This window comes from Sinocyclocheilus anshuiensis, unplaced genomic scaffold (genome assembly GCF_001515605.1).
Source record: "Sinocyclocheilus anshuiensis isolate Anshui unplaced genomic scaffold, SAMN03320099.WGS_v1.1 scaffold1393, whole genome shotgun sequence".
Classification (NCBI taxonomy): Eukaryota; Metazoa; Chordata; class Actinopteri; order Cypriniformes; family Cyprinidae; genus Sinocyclocheilus; species Sinocyclocheilus anshuiensis.
In genome coordinates, this window is record NW_015548343.1 from 967,634 (window position 1) to 984,529 (window position 16,896).

The following is a 16,896-nucleotide window of genomic DNA, read 5'->3' on the forward strand; positions in this document are numbered from 1 at the left end:
GAACCGCTCCTACATTCACCCACTCTGCACCTTTCTCGTTGTTCCAGGAAGTGAAACGGCGGAAAACTGCTGGCGCTGGTGTTGAAGAGCTGCAGCTGCCAGTGCGCATGGGGAAAAACTCTTGGAAGATCCACAAGCCAAACCAGCCCTGTGAATGTACCGTATTGTTGAAGAACTGTCCCAGTGGTACTCTCTTCTGACAGATGTTGGGGTCATACGAAGGACTGTCGGGATGATCATGCATGCGATACCAGAAGCCAAAGTGCGTTCCACCAGCTGCGGCATTGTGTCTAATAGTGTTATTAGGGTTGGTGACCCAGTATGCAGCTGGAGTCACATCGTCATTTAGCAAACTGGTGCTCTGTTTTACAAATACTGCCAGGTTATACTGCAGGATGTTGCCGGTCTCAATGCCGTCCTCAATAAAGAAGGCCCCACCCATGATATTGTAGATGACATTATGCTCCACCAGCAGGTTGTGGGTGTTGTGGATGGTGATGGCACGATTGTAGGACTGGTGGATGCCACATCCACGCACGTATGACATAAACTTAACATCACCCATCAGATGCCAGTGGATTGGGTAGCGTCCCAGGCGGAAGGCCTGTCCGACATTGAAGAGCTAAAGGAGGACGATGACAAACATAATGCCATGATTGACATTTATCATACATTTTTGATTTCTTAAATGGATAGTTCATCCCAAAATTATCATTTACTCACCCTCATGTCATTACAAACATGTGGTACTTCCAAAATATCTTACAAAAGATACAGTATTTTGAAGAATGTTGGTAACCAAATGGTTTTGGGTCCCTTTGACTTCCATTGTATGGACAAAAAAATACTATGGAAGTCAGAGGGACTTGAATTTGGGACTACTTGAGACAACACGAGCCATTCACATGCTTTGTAGGCTCTTGTAGACCTGAAACTGTTCAGTTACCAACATTCTTCAAAATATCTTCTTTTGCATTCCACAGAAGAAAGAAATGCAAACAGGTTTGGAAGGACATGAGGGTTAGTAAATGATGACAGAATTTTACATTTTGGGTGTACTATGCCTTTAAAAGCTCCAAGAGTTTTGAAACATATGTTTTTGAAACAAAATTAACATTTACCTCAACATATTCAATTCTGCCAATTGCCAGATTTTGGTTTGGTTGTGGTGCGTGGAACATGATGCAACCACCAAACTGGTCACTTCCTACTTCTTCTCCAAACCTACCCTGGAAACAAGTCTGGGTAGCAAATTCCCCTGTAAGCCAAAAAGTATATTGAGCCATGTGTTTGATAAAAGTCAATAAAATTTACAATGACTTTCACATGACTTTGATGAATGTTAAGGAATTGACATGATTGTGTGTGTGACATGATTGTCTGTCTTTCCATCCACAGCTGAGGAAGCAACATCCAAACCTGTGTTGAATCCATCAGGGCAAGCTTCAATCTGATCGTTCCACTCCACATTGTTGGATCCACGGACAACAATGTTTCTGGTAAGAAGGCCCACCTCTGCTCTCGCTTCAAAAACTGTCCCATCAGGCAGTGTGACAGACACACCCAGATGAGTGTATTTCAGCGGTTCGGTCAGAGTGAGGGTCCTTCTGTCAGATGAAACTGAGGCAATTCTCCTCAACTCATTCTCTCTCTGGCTGTGTCTGTGGATTCCATCAAAACAACATATTTTACATTATTAGCAACAGTATTGACATCTTATATAATTTTTTGGCATAATTATTAGCATATTGGTATAGAATTTATTATTCTATACTATTCATGTGATATTAAAAATAGAGACATTTACCAAAGAAGATACAAGATACAAGAAACATTGTACATCAGACAATGATGCCTCAGTCATTTTCAAAGGTGATTTTAGTTTTGGGGAAAGCCAGAAGTTGCACGGTGCCAAATCTGGGCTGTAGGGGGGCTGGGTCACCTAGGTGATTTGATGTTTCGCAAAAAAAATCTGCACGAGGCGTGATGCAAGGGCAAGCACATTGTCGTTATGAAGCTGACAATCACCCATAGCTGTTGCCGTTTTCATTGCATTGTATCTCTCATCTCGTATTTTTCATATCACATGGCTAGATACTTTCTGGACAGCCTTTGTATACATTCTGAGTTAAACAATAAGTTTATAATTTTCTATTTTCTCCTTCTAAAAATGTTTATAAATGATAGTTTTGTTTTGTTTTTCTTAAATCAAATGAATTGTTTTTGGTACCACTTCATAGAGAACAATTGCACTGTTTTTCATTTCCTTGGCCCTTGTTTCTACAGATTTAGTTCAGTTTCTGTAAGTCAGTGGCTTCAGTTAAATCAACCTGAAACAGAGTTTCACTGTAGGTTTGGGCGGTACATCTATACCTGTGTCCTGTGGAAGCGATGACAATTTCGTCGCCAGCCTTCCAGGTGACGGCATCCATGAGTGTCAGCGTGTTAGAGCCACTTTGTGTAGTCTGGGAAAGGCGAGTCCATGGAATAGAGACAGGGATTCCTGGAGAAGCAAGATTGTAGTTAAGCCCTGAACGAAATCTCTCACTGCAGGGGAGTGATTACGCACTATGGTGTCTGTATCAGGGAAATTTTGCATTTTTGTGAAGCCTTTCTGACTTAACTGAGCTTAATGTAGGTCATCTCTATTTTTGTGAAGATTGTGTTTCTGACTTTGTGACCTTTTATATGCAAATTTTCCAGTAGCTCTGAGATTTGTCACTTTATTCAATTTAAAGACAAAAAAAGTAATAATAATCAGGTACATGTGTTCAATATTTCTGAGTATGCATTTTTCAAATTATTTAATATTTGCACTACAGTTCCAAAATTTGGGGTCTGTAAGATTTTTGAAAGAAATCTCTTATGCTCAGCATCACAATTGCTCTTATTGAACACAAACACAGAAAAAACTGTGAAATATTATTACAGTTTAAAAATAACTATTTTAATATATTTTAAAATGTAATTTATTCCTCTGATGGCAATGCTGAATTTTCAGCAGCCATTACACCAGTCTTCCGTGTCACATGATCCTGCAGAATCATACTAATGTGTTGATTTGCTGCTCAAGAAACATTTCTTATCATTATCAAATTTGGAAATTTGTGATGCTAAATATTTTTTGTGGAAACAGAATTTTTTTTCAAGATTCTTTGATGAATAGAAAGTTCAAAAGAACAACATTTATTTGAAATATAATTCTTTTGTAACATTATAAATGTCTTAGAAACTGTCACTTTTCATCAATATAATGCATTCTTGCTGAATACAGTATTATTTACTTTAAACGCTGAACGGTGCTGTATATTAAATAAAAATATCTATTTATTTTATGTATTTTGATAAATAATATAATAATTCACAAAAAATTAATTTGAAGTGTCGTTTATTTGTAGTACATACCATGCAGATCCAACACTCCCTCTCTGACAGCCAGGGTCTTGGTGCCATAGACAGGAAGTTCTGTAGAACGCAGGTGTCCATGCAGTGTGATGATGGCCTTGTGCTGGAAGGGCACCTGCTCTGTTCCGATCTGCAGAGCTCCACCATCTGTGATCAGAATATTCTCTGCCTGCAGCTCAATGTCTGCCTCGTCAAAAATCAGTCGCCCGCCTAAATAGAAAACAGACATTCACAGAACTGTGAGTGTGTCAAGGCTTTGTTTATAAAGATAGTATTTGCCTAAATGAGCATACCTTGGATAAGGAGCATCTTAAGAACTGGTGTGCTGATGTCCAGGAGGATGGTCTGGCCCGCAGTGATTACAGCAAACATGCCCTCCTCAGGAGGGGAGAGACCACCCCATGTATAAGGAGATGACCACACGTCAATGTAGAAGAAGGAATTATTATCCTGAGAGAGAGGAGAGACATTCCAAACAGATAAATCAATTTTATTTATTGTTATTATAATTATTCTTGTAATAGCTGTATTTGTGTCACGTTTACCATTCGGGCAATTCCTCTGTTCCCCAGCTGGACGCGCACTTGAGTTTCTTGGGATCTGGGCTGAGCATTGGTCACACAGATGATTTGCGACTCACTGGCTGACTGGACATTGCAGACAGATCCCGCAATTGTGACAGAGACTTCATTGACATTTGAGCTACAGGTGAGACAGGGAAAAGAAAAGTCAGAGAAACTGAGAAATTCTGTCATAATTTCTTCATCCGAATGAGGCTTATAACTCTTAGGACATAATACTGACAGTATTTTTGTGTTCTTTTAGAGCTAGAGCGCACTTTGTCAACATTCACTTTCAATGTTTAGGAATGTTAAGTTGCTCTGAGCTTAACGTCGCTTTTGGTATTAGAGGTTGGAAATTACATGAGAGTGAATAAATTATGACAGAATTTTGTGGTTTAATTATTGTTTTAACACATAAATAAAAATTGTAATTGTATTGACCAGGGTTATTATCGTTAACTAAAACTAAAACTATTAAAAACATTTTTTGTTAATTGAATTAAAGCTAAAATAAAATGACACAGACTTATTATATTACTCAAACTAAATGAAAATTAAAGTTGAAAAACCAAAATGAAATAAAAATAAATAAAAACTAAAAATGAAATAAAGATAAACCTAAATACCAATATAAATAAATAAAATGACAAAAGCACGTAAAAATAAAAAAAATAAAAAAAATTTAAATGAGAAAATACTTAAAAAATGTTTTTTAAATATATTATAAACTATAATAGTGCATACTATAAATAATATATACTATAAATAATATTTTAGTCTATAATACTAAAATAATGCAGGTATTGACTGTGCAATGCATAGAAATGTTTTACTGAGTAACAGTAATGCCACAGAGAACACTGTGTATTGAAGCGTGATTGAAGGACAATCAGTTTCAGTACAATGTAATTCTGGTGTGTTCTGCACCTGAAACCTGAGCCGGTAATCGTGAGTCTGGTGCCTCCAGCGGTCCCCCCTCTGCGTGGCGTCACATCGGTGATAACAGGGGTCAGAGAAGACCTGTAAGTGTAGCTGTTGGTGAGATTGACCGCATCGCCTCCATTCATCACTATGACTGTGCAGGCCTGCTCTGCTTCAGTTCCTGTAAGAGACAAACGCGGTCATTAAGATGCAGTCCGGCAGGATGACTGTCTTTATTTAAGTTCTATTCATCTGTGACCTGGTGGTCTGAGCTGTCACATTTGTTAATGTCTATCAGTGACTGACTTCTGTCAGTTAAAGCATTCCTGGCATGTTTTACTTTTGAGGAAAAACTAAAAAAACCTCTGAGCTTTGCTCAGACGTAGAAATACTTACTTTGATAGATTATGTTATGCTAACTGAACATTTCTAGACACATACGAAATACTTTTAAAATAATGCATGCCATTGTTGGGTGGGACTTCACAGTTCAGCTGGATAGATGTGGAGTTCTGCAGGTGCATATTACACTCTCTGTTACAGATGAGGACTTTGGTGCTTTTTGGGTCGAATCCAGAACCTTGAATGGCAACAATGGCTCCTCCAGCATAACTTCCTATAGCAAAACAGAGCAAAGATATCCTGTAGTGTCTTGTATAGAATTATAAAAGTATAGAATTTTGTGACAGTGGTTCTCATCTCATTTTGATTCATGACCAGATTTTTCATTGGACATAAAAGTTAACAAATATGTTCCTAAAATCAACCTTTAGATATTTATTAATACTAGAATGAACTTCATGGTTATAACAATATGCAAAATTCTTAACATGGCTGGCTGAACAGGAAGACTGATCATAAACAACAGCAGAATTGTGATTTTTTAAAAACTGAATTTTAATGGATTGATGCTCTTGACAGGCAATAATTTACTGTGCAAAATACAGTTCATATTCATCTTTATCTGAAAGTTCCTGTTTTCTTTCCCCATGATGATGGTATGTCACACAGCCTGTCCATGTTTGCAGATACATGTGACAGATAAATTTGTGGCCAAGTATTGTGGAGCAAAATATATTAAGTGTTTTTCCTTGTTCATTTGAGCTGGAGTTGTACTATACACTACCTTTCAAAAATTAAACTGATCAAAAGTGACAGGAAAGGCATTTGTAATGTCAACTAGTATTTCTATTTCAAATAAATGCTGTTTTTAAAACTTTCTATTCATCAAAGGATCATGTATCACAGTTTCCACAAAAATATTAAGCAGCAAATCTGTTTTCAAAATTAATAATAATAAGAAATGATTCTTGAGCACCAAATCAGCTTATTAGAATGATTTCTGAAGGATCATGTGACACTGAAGACTGGAGTAATGATTGCTGAAAATTCAGCTTTGCCATCACAGGAATAAATTACATTTCAACATATATTCAACTAGAAGACAGTTATTTTAAATTATAATAATATTTCAAAATATTCCTGTTTTTACTAGATTTTTTTATCAAATAAATGTAGCCTTTGTCAACATTAAAGACTTTTAAAAAACATAAAAAAATCTTGCTGAACCCCAATCTTTTAAACAGTAGTGTATATAACTCAAAACTCTATTTGAATCAAGAAGCAAAATGCCCTATTAGAAATCTGTGATGCGTGTCATCACAACGAATACATTAACAGAGGCTATGTTTATTCTACCATACCTTTAAGACTTATATTTAATAAATCTTAAAGGTACAGTAGCATAAACATGTTTAATTATAAGGGTCAGATAAGACACAAATTGTCATGTAAAGCTAAATTATGACTGTTTTTGCAAGTCACCTTAAAAAAAGATTAAAAAATAAGTATTTGATTTATTTAAATTGTATTTACTAAAAATAGCAACTTAGTATATAAACAGTTTTTTATGTAACTAGGGATTTAGCCTTGTCTGGTAACATTTTACATTCATGGTCTGTCAGTATTAACAAATCTTTTACCCTAGAGAAAGTGTTTTTGATTACCCTCATTCGGTGTGACCCCTGTCAGCAGCAGCTCATAGGTGAAGACAGACTGGGTCAAGGCATGACCTTTGACCTGATGGTGAAACATAACCGGAAAAGTTCCTCCCGCATGTTCCCCAACATTGCACAACAGCTGTGTATCTGTGACGGATGACACGCTACAAGGCACGCCATCGATCTCTAAGGAGACAATCACTGCATCTGAGTCAAAGCCAAAACCAGAGACGGTGATCTCTGTTCCAGGCGGACCTGCAAGGAAAGGATTATGTTTGTAGTATTACTACGATGTGTTGTGATATTCAATAGTTCAATAGTGTGCTGCAGGGATGGCTTATTTTTGTCAAATATGAGTTAGCATTTTAGCACTTCCGGTTCCATCGTCCTGAAGTCAGTGGGTTTCTCATCTACTCAGTAGTTCGCTTTTACAGCCTCATTGTGTTTATAATCACGCTCTTGCAAACTATTCTAACTCAAACTTGTAAAATAAAGAGTTGTTGGAAGCTTAAAGATGGTGACACTGAAAACATGTGACTGTGGTTTGTTTATAGCCTATGTTTTTTCTTCTGGCAATCGTGTTTAGTCCTTAAAATTCATAAAAGTTTTATTCATTTGTATCATGATGAACAAAACATATACGAATCATAAACTTTTGTTGGTCCCAGAGCTGATTTTCTGCAATAATCCAAAAGCCAATGGAAAAATCGAGGTCGAGTCGAGGGAACCAGGGTGATGCTAATTTCCAGGTTTGGCCTACAAAGATATGTCATCACTGCAGCTTTCTATAGTAAATGCATGTTCATACCTGTTCTAGGACTGATGGAAGTGATGTCTGGAGTTTGCTCCCTGGAGTAGTTGAAATGTTGAAGTGGATACACAACACCAAACACCTTAATGTTCACCTGCACCTGTCCCTCTGCATGAGGAGGTGTCATGCACTTCACCGTATCTGGAGTGACATCTAAAATCCTGCAGGGGGAGTTAGCGAGCCTCACCGTTGTATTTCCCGCCACAAAGCCATTTCCTGTGATCAAGAGCGGTGTTCCTCCAGCAATACTGCCTGATGTTGGGTTGATGCTGGCTTGTGCTATGCTGGTCAGGGTGGCATCTCCTGTGGCGAGACCTTTGCTCATCACCACCACCTGTAGGACGTGTGTACCAGCGGGAAGGGCGCCAACTAAAGCCTTGATACTGCTATCGGTGACTTCTATGACTTCCAGAAGGATGTTGGCTGCAGATACCACTAGATCATCAGAATCGTTCCCAAATCCACTGCCGGTGATTACAACATTGGTGGCGTTTCCACTGACTGAGTTAGGGAGCACCATAGAGACATATGGTGAGACAGAGTCGGAATATTCAAACTTACAATCAAAACTGCACGAGGAAGAGATGGAATTGACGTAAACTACAACGTCTCCCCTGCGAGCTTCAGACGGCGAGGTATCACACACTACGTGGGAGTAGTCCATGAAAACCATGTTGCATGGAACACCTGCTACTGTAATCAAACCGTTTGAGAAACCAGAACCAGAGATGAAGAGACGCGTGTGGCCTGTAGTGCTGCCCACCAAGGGAAAGATTAAATCGATCACTGGTAGAAGCACAAATCTGCGGTCGTACTCTTTCGGCATGGCCAGGATGGCAGTGCCAAGGTTGTTGACAAGGACAGTTACAGGTAAGGGGATGCCCACTGGTGCTCCGCTGTCAGGACTGAGCTGGCAGTTGATCTCAGTGGAGGTGCTGCTGATGACGTTACATGGATGATCTCCAACTTTGACCTTTGGTTACCAAAAAAAAAAAGTTAAAATGTTTTAATCATAGACCCTTTACTTATTACAGTATATATATAGTTTTACATTAATATCGGAGACTAAATGGATCTTGTTTAAAACTATTAAGTCTCCTGTATTGTGGTCTATTTTAAAAGTTCAGTAAGTGATTTCAGGCATACAGTATTTCTAACTTCAACCACTGCAAAAAGTGTCATCTTAGTAAAAATTTGTCTGTAAGGAATCTGGAATAGTTTATGCGTGGTATTCCCAAAAATCCCTTACAGCACCTTTAATGTCATGGCCGACCACTGAAGCTCACCTCGTTTGCACAGTTAATGCTGCTAAAGCCGGATCCATTGATTTTGATGATGTCATGAGTAGTGCCATGGTCAGGCTTAATGTGGTACACAGTGGGACTGGCACAGGAAGTAAAACTGAAGTAGAGACTGTCTGACGTCTCATTAAATTCCAGCTGATCTCGGAAACAGGCAGAAGTGGCCACACATGTGGAGTCGGATGAGTTCATTTTTCCTGAAACTAGGGAGGACACAAAAGATGATTATGATGGATTTAGCTACAAATTCCTTGCCATAGCTTAAGCTGAAGTTTGTAACTTTGAGTATTTTTGACACAAAATACTTATTAAAGTGTTTCCGTTGTACCTATATTCATAGTGGCCTCTATTCCTGTCACAAACACCTGAAGCCTAACAGTGCTCTCCTCCAGTGGCATAACAGTCACCACTCCCTGAAGTGTCTTCTGGTTGCCAGAGTCGATGTAACCGCTGCTATAGTAGTAAACTCCAGGAGATGTGAAACGATAGGCAAAAAACCCTTATGGCAAAACACAAACACGTGCACAAAGAACAGTAGGGTCAGATTTTGTTCCTCAAACAAACTGGCATTACACCTCCAACTCTCACTGTCTTCTTCAGTTCCTTTACAGGAATACAAACTATTACATTTACGGCAAAAGGCATTCAACAAATTAAATGTTGTCTAACAGTAAAGTGCAAAACAGTACAGTACACTGTTTTCTACACAGGGGCTGGTGTGTAATTATGTTGGCATTATAGTTAAGTAGAGCATAGACACCTCGAGTTCATGCTTCATGGAATCTGACACTCTCACAAACCAAATGATTGTCTGCATTAGTGGTATTTTATTATATTTCCTAGACGTCCAGTCTCTAAATTTCCTTCTGGTCAGGACAAACAAAAGCCAAACACTGTTTCCTAGACAATATATTGTATGTGACATTAAAATAAAATAATGTGTATTTCACAACTTTAAAGCTGGCAGCCATTAAAAAGTAAAAGTAAGAAACACCTTGAGAAATTATATGTTCAAAATTGTATCTCCCAGACTGCTCAGTTTTCCAGTGTAGAACTGCAAAATGTTTATTAAATTCAATTCACATGTGTGAATTGAATTTATCTATATTCACATATACAGTATATATATTCACATATAATATAAATATAGATATTTATCTATATTCACATATAGATACTTTTATCATACAGAGAACAGAATAGTGCTTTCAGGCAACTAATTTGTGTCCAGGAAAAATATCTTAGACAAATAAAAAATAACAATAACAGTACTTGGTGAATCGAATCATTAATCTGGACCATAGTTTGTTTGCATTATTCTACAATATATTTTTATAGGCAAGTAATGTGTATTTGGAAATGTCACAATTCACTTTTTATAGTATTTATATTTAATACAGTCATTTATATTTATTAATTACCTTACATATTTATGAAAACCATCTCATTATGTAGATATTAATATTAATGAATTGTGGTTTTGATTCATTTAGTTACATAGGGTCTCTTAATAAGAACTAGAAAATGTACAACATAAGGGAAGGAGTGGTTTTCAAAATAGCATTCAGGCAAATGTTTTCACAAATAGTTGTGTAATTTTGTTTGTCTGCTTAATGTAAATTAGAATGAGCAGTGTTAACGCACAGGTTGTCGGATAGTAATAGTAGTAGTTGTTGTTTGTACCTTTGGCAGTTTGGGTGTCTCCACTGCTGAAAGCAATGCCATCATAGTCTGTGCTGCTTGGACTGGACACACTGAAGACCCTGTAGCCCAGACCGGACACAAAAGCTGGTGCGTCCCAGAGCCAAACCACTGTATCCCCCACTGAGGCTATTAATGCAGAGGGGCTCCAGGCGTAACCCTGACCGTACACTGAACACATATGATGTAATTAACTGTATGCAAGTGCAATGCAACATGTAGTCACAAATGCACATTTTGTGACAAAATACAATACCTACGGATCCCACCATTTAATTTCTGTAACTTTATCAGACTAGATAAATCATTTTATAGATTGCATCTTAAAATTAAAAATGTGTGTAAAGAAATACTTCACAACAAAGCATATTTAGAACATGTATTTGGATTGTACAACTTTCCGTGACTTTTTACATGACACTTTACATTTACTTTATTTAGATTTCATTTATTTCCATTACTTTTACTTCTCTTAACCTTTTAATATTTTATTTATTTCCATGACATTTCTATTACTTTAAGATGCTATTTGTCATCCCTTTTTTAATTACATTTTAAGATTTTATTAAAATCACTTCTTCATTAAAGATTTTATTGCCATAACATTTTCATTAAGTTTAAAGTGTATCTATTTCTATGACTTTTCTATGACTTTTTACATTTTTATTGAAATTACTTTTCCATAACCTTTCAAGACCTTATTCATTTCCAGCATTTTTCATTATGTTTTAAATTTTATTAATTTCCTCCATTTTTATTTTTTCCCTTGCATTTTAATGACTTATGCAGGAAATTTAAACTGAATATTAAACGCATCTGAAATTCTAATTGGTAATCATCATATTAGCACAACTATTTAAAAAGCTAACATTCATGGGGCAGCACAGAATTCCAATAGCAGTCATTCAGATTTCTTTGCAAATCTGCTAATTTAGGATTTCACTGAACTGTCTGTGCGGGACTAAATATAGCTTATAGTGCTATTTGTATGTCCTTCTTTAGTAATGTCAACAAGATTTTTATAGGTCTTAAAAAGCCAAAAAAACAGTGCTGTGGAGAATCCTGCTATTTTGCTGGCAGCTCTAGTATTTGATAAGTCATTGACCTGATGAGACAGTCATTGTGCTGACAGCTATTGTTCCCCTTTCTCTGATGTATTCAGGTGTTGTGTGCATGACAGAAAAAGAGATAAAAGTGAAGAGATATTACCGGGGTGGAAACCTTGGTTAGTCACAGTGTACGTTTTATCTCTAGACTGGGTCACACACTCCAGGTGATGATCTGAAGTGGCTGTCACTCGGCATTGTCTGTCTCCTGTATGAAACACACAGAGTCATTACCATGACTGCAGTAAATGAGCTGGAAATGATTGGTTTTGGTAAAGAGCTGTGAAAAATGTTGAATTCAAAACATTTCACAGTAAGCATGGGGAATATTTTAAGGAATGTTGTTGCATTTTTTTCTGTAGTCTTGTCTTACCCAGAGTGACATTGTTATCTGCTGCGACAGGGCTGAACCCAGACCCGGAGATAGTGATGGTGGTTCCTCCATACAAAGACCCCAGAGATGGAGAGACACCAGTCACCTCTAGAACATACTCTATAGTGGTTTTAACGCCAGCACTGCACACAAAGAAAACAAATATTTAATCACTCTAAAAAGCTTAACTTCTGATTAAAAATGCCATTGTAAACGTGCAATTCCTTTTACAATTCTAATATTAAATTGTAGTCTTCTACAGTTGTAGCATGATATTTTGAATATGCTAGTTTGAAACCTGCTGTTATAAGGTACAGTAAGTGACATGAGACCTGGTTAAGGGGTAACCCTGGTTTCTGACTCTCACGTGGACATTGTACTCAGCTGGGGGGAGTGTGGGTAACAGGCAGGTGATGTTTTCATTAGTCCACTGCAGCAATTCACACTCAGCCTCACCAATCAAAACAGAGCTGCCATTAGACTGCACCTCAAAATTTGTGCCCAAGATGGTGAGAATCCTGTGTCCTTTATAACAAAAAAAATGTAATAAAAACAAGGTTAAATTAATTGCTGTTCCAGTAAGACTGTGAGGGGTGGGGGCAATGAGGAAGTTAGATGTGAAATTGCTGTCATTGTTCATTGTCCGTGAGTGTTTAGAGCAGCTTTTAAGAACCATTACGCTGTTGATTGTTCTTCACTGCAGCCAAACCGACTTTTCTGATTGCGTGACAACAGTTAAAGCCAGTGGAATTATAGCTTACACAAAAGAGCTGGAAAAACTTTTAGAAGAGTTTTGTCTGGAGGACATATGGGGGTTTACAGCCGTAACCAAGATGTAAATGCAGATCAGAACAATTGGATTGAAAGAGACACTTGACACTTCAATGTGATTTTACCTGTTTGTTTGGATCCCATTACTTTCATCTTCATTATATTGTATCAAAGAACAGAAGCTAACCAGTATTTATTTAAAAATAATTTTTAGGGTTAATTGTATGGACAGTTTCTACTTGTCATGTCACGTACATCTTGAAACTGTAGCTTTCTGTTGCTATCAGCAGTTCAAAGGGTAAAAGTGACCAAAGGCAGGTGTTTTAAAACGAACAAACAAAAGAAGGACACAATTTTCCCTACATGGACACTCGCAAAGTGCCAAATGTGAGTAAAAATGGTTTTAAGTAAGTCAATAAAGCTTGGCTGGTAACTTTATTAAAAAAGGAGCATAAGGACCATGGTTTACACAGTCTGACCCTCTCTGATCTAAGAGATGTGCCAGATTCAAATCAAAGATATACAGACGGTTGCTAAAGAAAACATGTTGTGAATCGAGTGTCTTCGTTCAACTTCCTCCTCAATGGAAAATTTACTATTAGGACTTTATCTAGAATGATTAAAGGTGTTATTAATATAATTTAGGGCATAAGGTGTATATGCTGTGTATATGTGTGTGTGTGTGTGTGTGTGTGTGTGTGTGTGTGTGTGTGTGCGCGTGAGAAACTGTAAGAATTACTTATTTATTTATGTATGTATGTATTTAGTTATTTTATTTTATTCTGTTCATTTTTTTCAAAGTTTCATAGAACGTTTCATAGAAGCTTTATGCCCAGAAAATTTTGTATTGGTAGGTTTCCAATTAAAGTTAATTTTAGACTTGCACATACACTTATAATGGCATATGAAGCACTATGTATGTTGAAGGAATTAAATCTTTATATGAATTGATCTGAAAGCTCAGTGATCCTTATTTACTACTCTGCATTCTTGTGAATAAAGGTAAGATTTATTCTAAAAATAGAATATGTTCAAAAGACGGAGTATCATCTTAAAGCTTAATCTCAGATCAGAATACAATCAGCTGTTGACTGTTTGCAAACAACTACAGGGGCACCAATTTTGACAAAATGAATAGGTATGGAAAAAATATATTTGAACATCTATCTAAAGCAATTCATGGTACTTGCCAATGTGACTGTCTGGGTCTAATATTTGCAAAGTATTACAGTTAGAAAATATCCCAGCTTCTTTAATGTTTTAAGGTCATAGGTTTAATTCCCAGGGGAATGCATGAACTTTTAAACACATCTGCACTGAATTAGGTAAAATAATCTGAAAATACATAAATGTTAATATCTTACCAAATACTGTTGTAGTTTGTGGGCTCACAGATGTGATTGAGGTGGTCAAATTGTTGCTGTATGTGAAAAAGCCATTTGATACTTCTGTCATCTCTGCCATGGTAAGTGTTACTCTCTGTTCACCTTCTGACCCCTGTGTTATACACAAAATTCATACAAGCATAAAGGTTTGATAGGTCCATTGTCAGGTTGTAGAGGAAGTGAAAGCAGGAATTTTAAAATTAATTTACATTAAAAGTGCTGTAACTGTTTAGTAAATTCGCCCTGAGGAGTTCTGTTAATAATACTAATAAAATGTTATATTTAAAATGTTCATAATAACTGTTATATTCAATTACAGACTTAATTTAAAAAGGTATCAATTAACCTTGACAAATTTAGGATTTTAATTTTGACTATTTTTTTGGATATCTTCATGGGAAATCCAGCTTTTCACTTACAGCTGGAACTATACATCTCAGCTGGGAAAGTTCCACTTCTATAACGTTACATGGCTGAGTGCCAATGGTGACTGTGGTATCATTACTGAATCCATAGCCAGACACGGTCAGAATCGTCCCTCCTGTGAAGACATACAGAAAAAGATCAAGTAATAGTTGTAGGATATGTTGGAATAACATTGGTTAGCAGGTTTTGGACAAAGCAAAACCTGTCTTGAATGTAATGTGCAAGTTCAGCTTTGTTCTTCTAATATAATCTAATATAATTTTTTTATGAAAAAAAATCATTTCATTTTAAAAATAAGAAACGGAAGCATTTTTACTAGTGGTACCAGACTTTTGTACCCTAATGTATGGTACGTATGAAAGACATATGCAAGTGACAAATACTTCTGTATGTGTATTTATGTGTTTATTTTACACACTACTGTGTGTAAAGAAGTGTAACGCTACTTGTACCTGCCACACTTCCTGTTGTGGGGTTTATGGAGGTCACTCCTAACAGATGGGTGAAGTTAAAGCTGTTGTCATTCTGGTATTGGGCATTTCCCAGCACAGAGAAACTCAGAGAGACTGGCTGTACACCTGCACTTACGGGACCGACCTGGCAGGTTATAGAAGAATCTGAAACACAAATAAATTATTTGATCAAATATTTGCTTAAATAGTGCATAAAGGAAAAGTTCACTAAAACTGAAATTATGTCATCACATCACCACTGTAAAATTGTATTATTTCTTTTGTGAAACAGAAAAGGAGTGAATAATGATTTAAATGTCTTTCTGTTTTCTCATACAAAGGAATACAGTGCCACTTGTGAACCTCTCGTATGATACTTTTATGGTGCTTTGCATTCTTTTTAAAGCTTGAAAGCCTTTGTATCATATGTATCATAGTAACTGCATGGAAAAGCTTGACTAGTACAATACTTAATGTCTAATTGTGTGTTCCACAGAAGAAAGTCAGTCATACAGCTTTGGATCAACATGAGGGTGAGTAAATTATAGCACAATTTTCATATTTCTTAAAAATGACAAATGATGCTATGTTTTTTACATTGTTTTATCAAAAGCGATATGCCATCTGAATGCAGTATGTCACCTTAGAAAAACAGATTTTATGACTCTAATGGGTTTTGACTTACTGGTAACCTGTAGAACAGAGCATTCCACATCTCCAGTCTTTACAGTGACATTTCCACCATCAAAACCAGATACAGTTATGGTAAGAACTGTTCCCAGACCGCTGGATCCTGAACGACAAGTTATTTCATTACTATAAACCACTAAACACCACTATGAATGGAGATGACAGCTTTTATGTGAGACTTGATCATTCACTCCACCTTGCGTAGGAGAGATCCCAGTCACTGTTGGGGTCTTTGACGGACTCCAGGTGAAACCACAATCCCCTGAACACCATGATGGGATACCATTGATGAAAACTTCCACCTTAAAGATAGCAAGCACAGGAATGTGCATTTCAGATATTAGACATCCTAAAGCAGGATCCAGATTTTGCACAAGACATAAAATGGACATTAAGTGTACATTTACATTGAGCAAAACAATGCAAAATTGTACATTAATATAACATTAAGAGTGATTTGTATTATTTTTAATGTTTACCCTTTTCAAGTGAACTTGTATCTGTAATGGATTGTACATTTTAAGTTAATTATTTTGAACTACTGGAATAATATTACTAGGATCATTCACATTCATACTACAGGATGCACACCTGTCTGTCTGTAATAATACAACTGAACCTTTCATTCTTTGGTTTAGCCATAATCCCCTCGACCTGCAAAATCCCCTGAACAGTGGATATTCAAACAGAGCAACACAACCGGACAGGCCCTTCAGCTGACCCTCTATGGAGCACTATTGAAATCTGCACGCTACACAGCATCAGGTAACATGAGGAAAAGCCTTTAAAAACAAGCTTCATTTATATGACCAATGTTGGTCAAACACAATTACTGCAGTAAAAGCAATGAGTAAAAAATGCACCTGTGGTTTATTTGTAGGCACACGCAGAAAGTCTCCCATAATTCTCTGTTTGAAGAGGCTTCCTTGCTCAATCTTGCGTGATGTCACTGAAGGGTTCACACCAACCACATTGGAAGCATTGATCTGGT

The 16,896-nt window shown here is 36.9% G+C and overlaps 1 protein-coding gene across 1 annotated transcript in view; it reads right to left on the reverse strand.

Moving 5' to 3' along the window:
• The window catches only part of LOC107656576 (fibrocystin-L-like), a 36,861-nt gene that overhangs the window by 10,064 nt on the left and 9,901 nt on the right, over positions 1–16,896 (reverse strand). The window contains exons 26-48 of the mRNA XM_016444468.1: positions 16,769–16,891; positions 16,102–16,207; positions 15,901–16,008; positions 15,216–15,380; positions 14,757–14,878; positions 14,317–14,449; positions 12,514–12,706; positions 12,182–12,324; positions 11,912–12,016; positions 10,685–10,873; positions 9,330–9,500; positions 8,987–9,198; positions 7,698–8,673; positions 6,896–7,144; positions 5,356–5,505; positions 4,896–5,070; positions 3,951–4,107; positions 3,699–3,855; positions 3,406–3,615; positions 2,374–2,503; positions 1,420–1,661; positions 1,122–1,258; positions 9–622 (exon numbers count right to left, since the gene is read on the reverse strand). Of these exons, the coding sequence (XP_016299954.1) occupies positions 9–622; positions 1,122–1,258; positions 1,420–1,661; positions 2,374–2,503; positions 3,406–3,615; positions 3,699–3,855; positions 3,951–4,107; positions 4,896–5,070; positions 5,356–5,505; positions 6,896–7,144; positions 7,698–8,673; positions 8,987–9,198; positions 9,330–9,500; positions 10,685–10,873; positions 11,912–12,016; positions 12,182–12,324; positions 12,514–12,706; positions 14,317–14,449; positions 14,757–14,878; positions 15,216–15,380; positions 15,901–16,008; positions 16,102–16,207; positions 16,769–16,891 (4,967 nt within the window). The remainder of the gene's footprint in view (positions 1–8; positions 623–1,121; positions 1,259–1,419; positions 1,662–2,373; positions 2,504–3,405; positions 3,616–3,698; positions 3,856–3,950; positions 4,108–4,895; positions 5,071–5,355; positions 5,506–6,895; positions 7,145–7,697; positions 8,674–8,986; positions 9,199–9,329; positions 9,501–10,684; positions 10,874–11,911; positions 12,017–12,181; positions 12,325–12,513; positions 12,707–14,316; positions 14,450–14,756; positions 14,879–15,215; positions 15,381–15,900; positions 16,009–16,101; positions 16,208–16,768; positions 16,892–16,896) is intronic.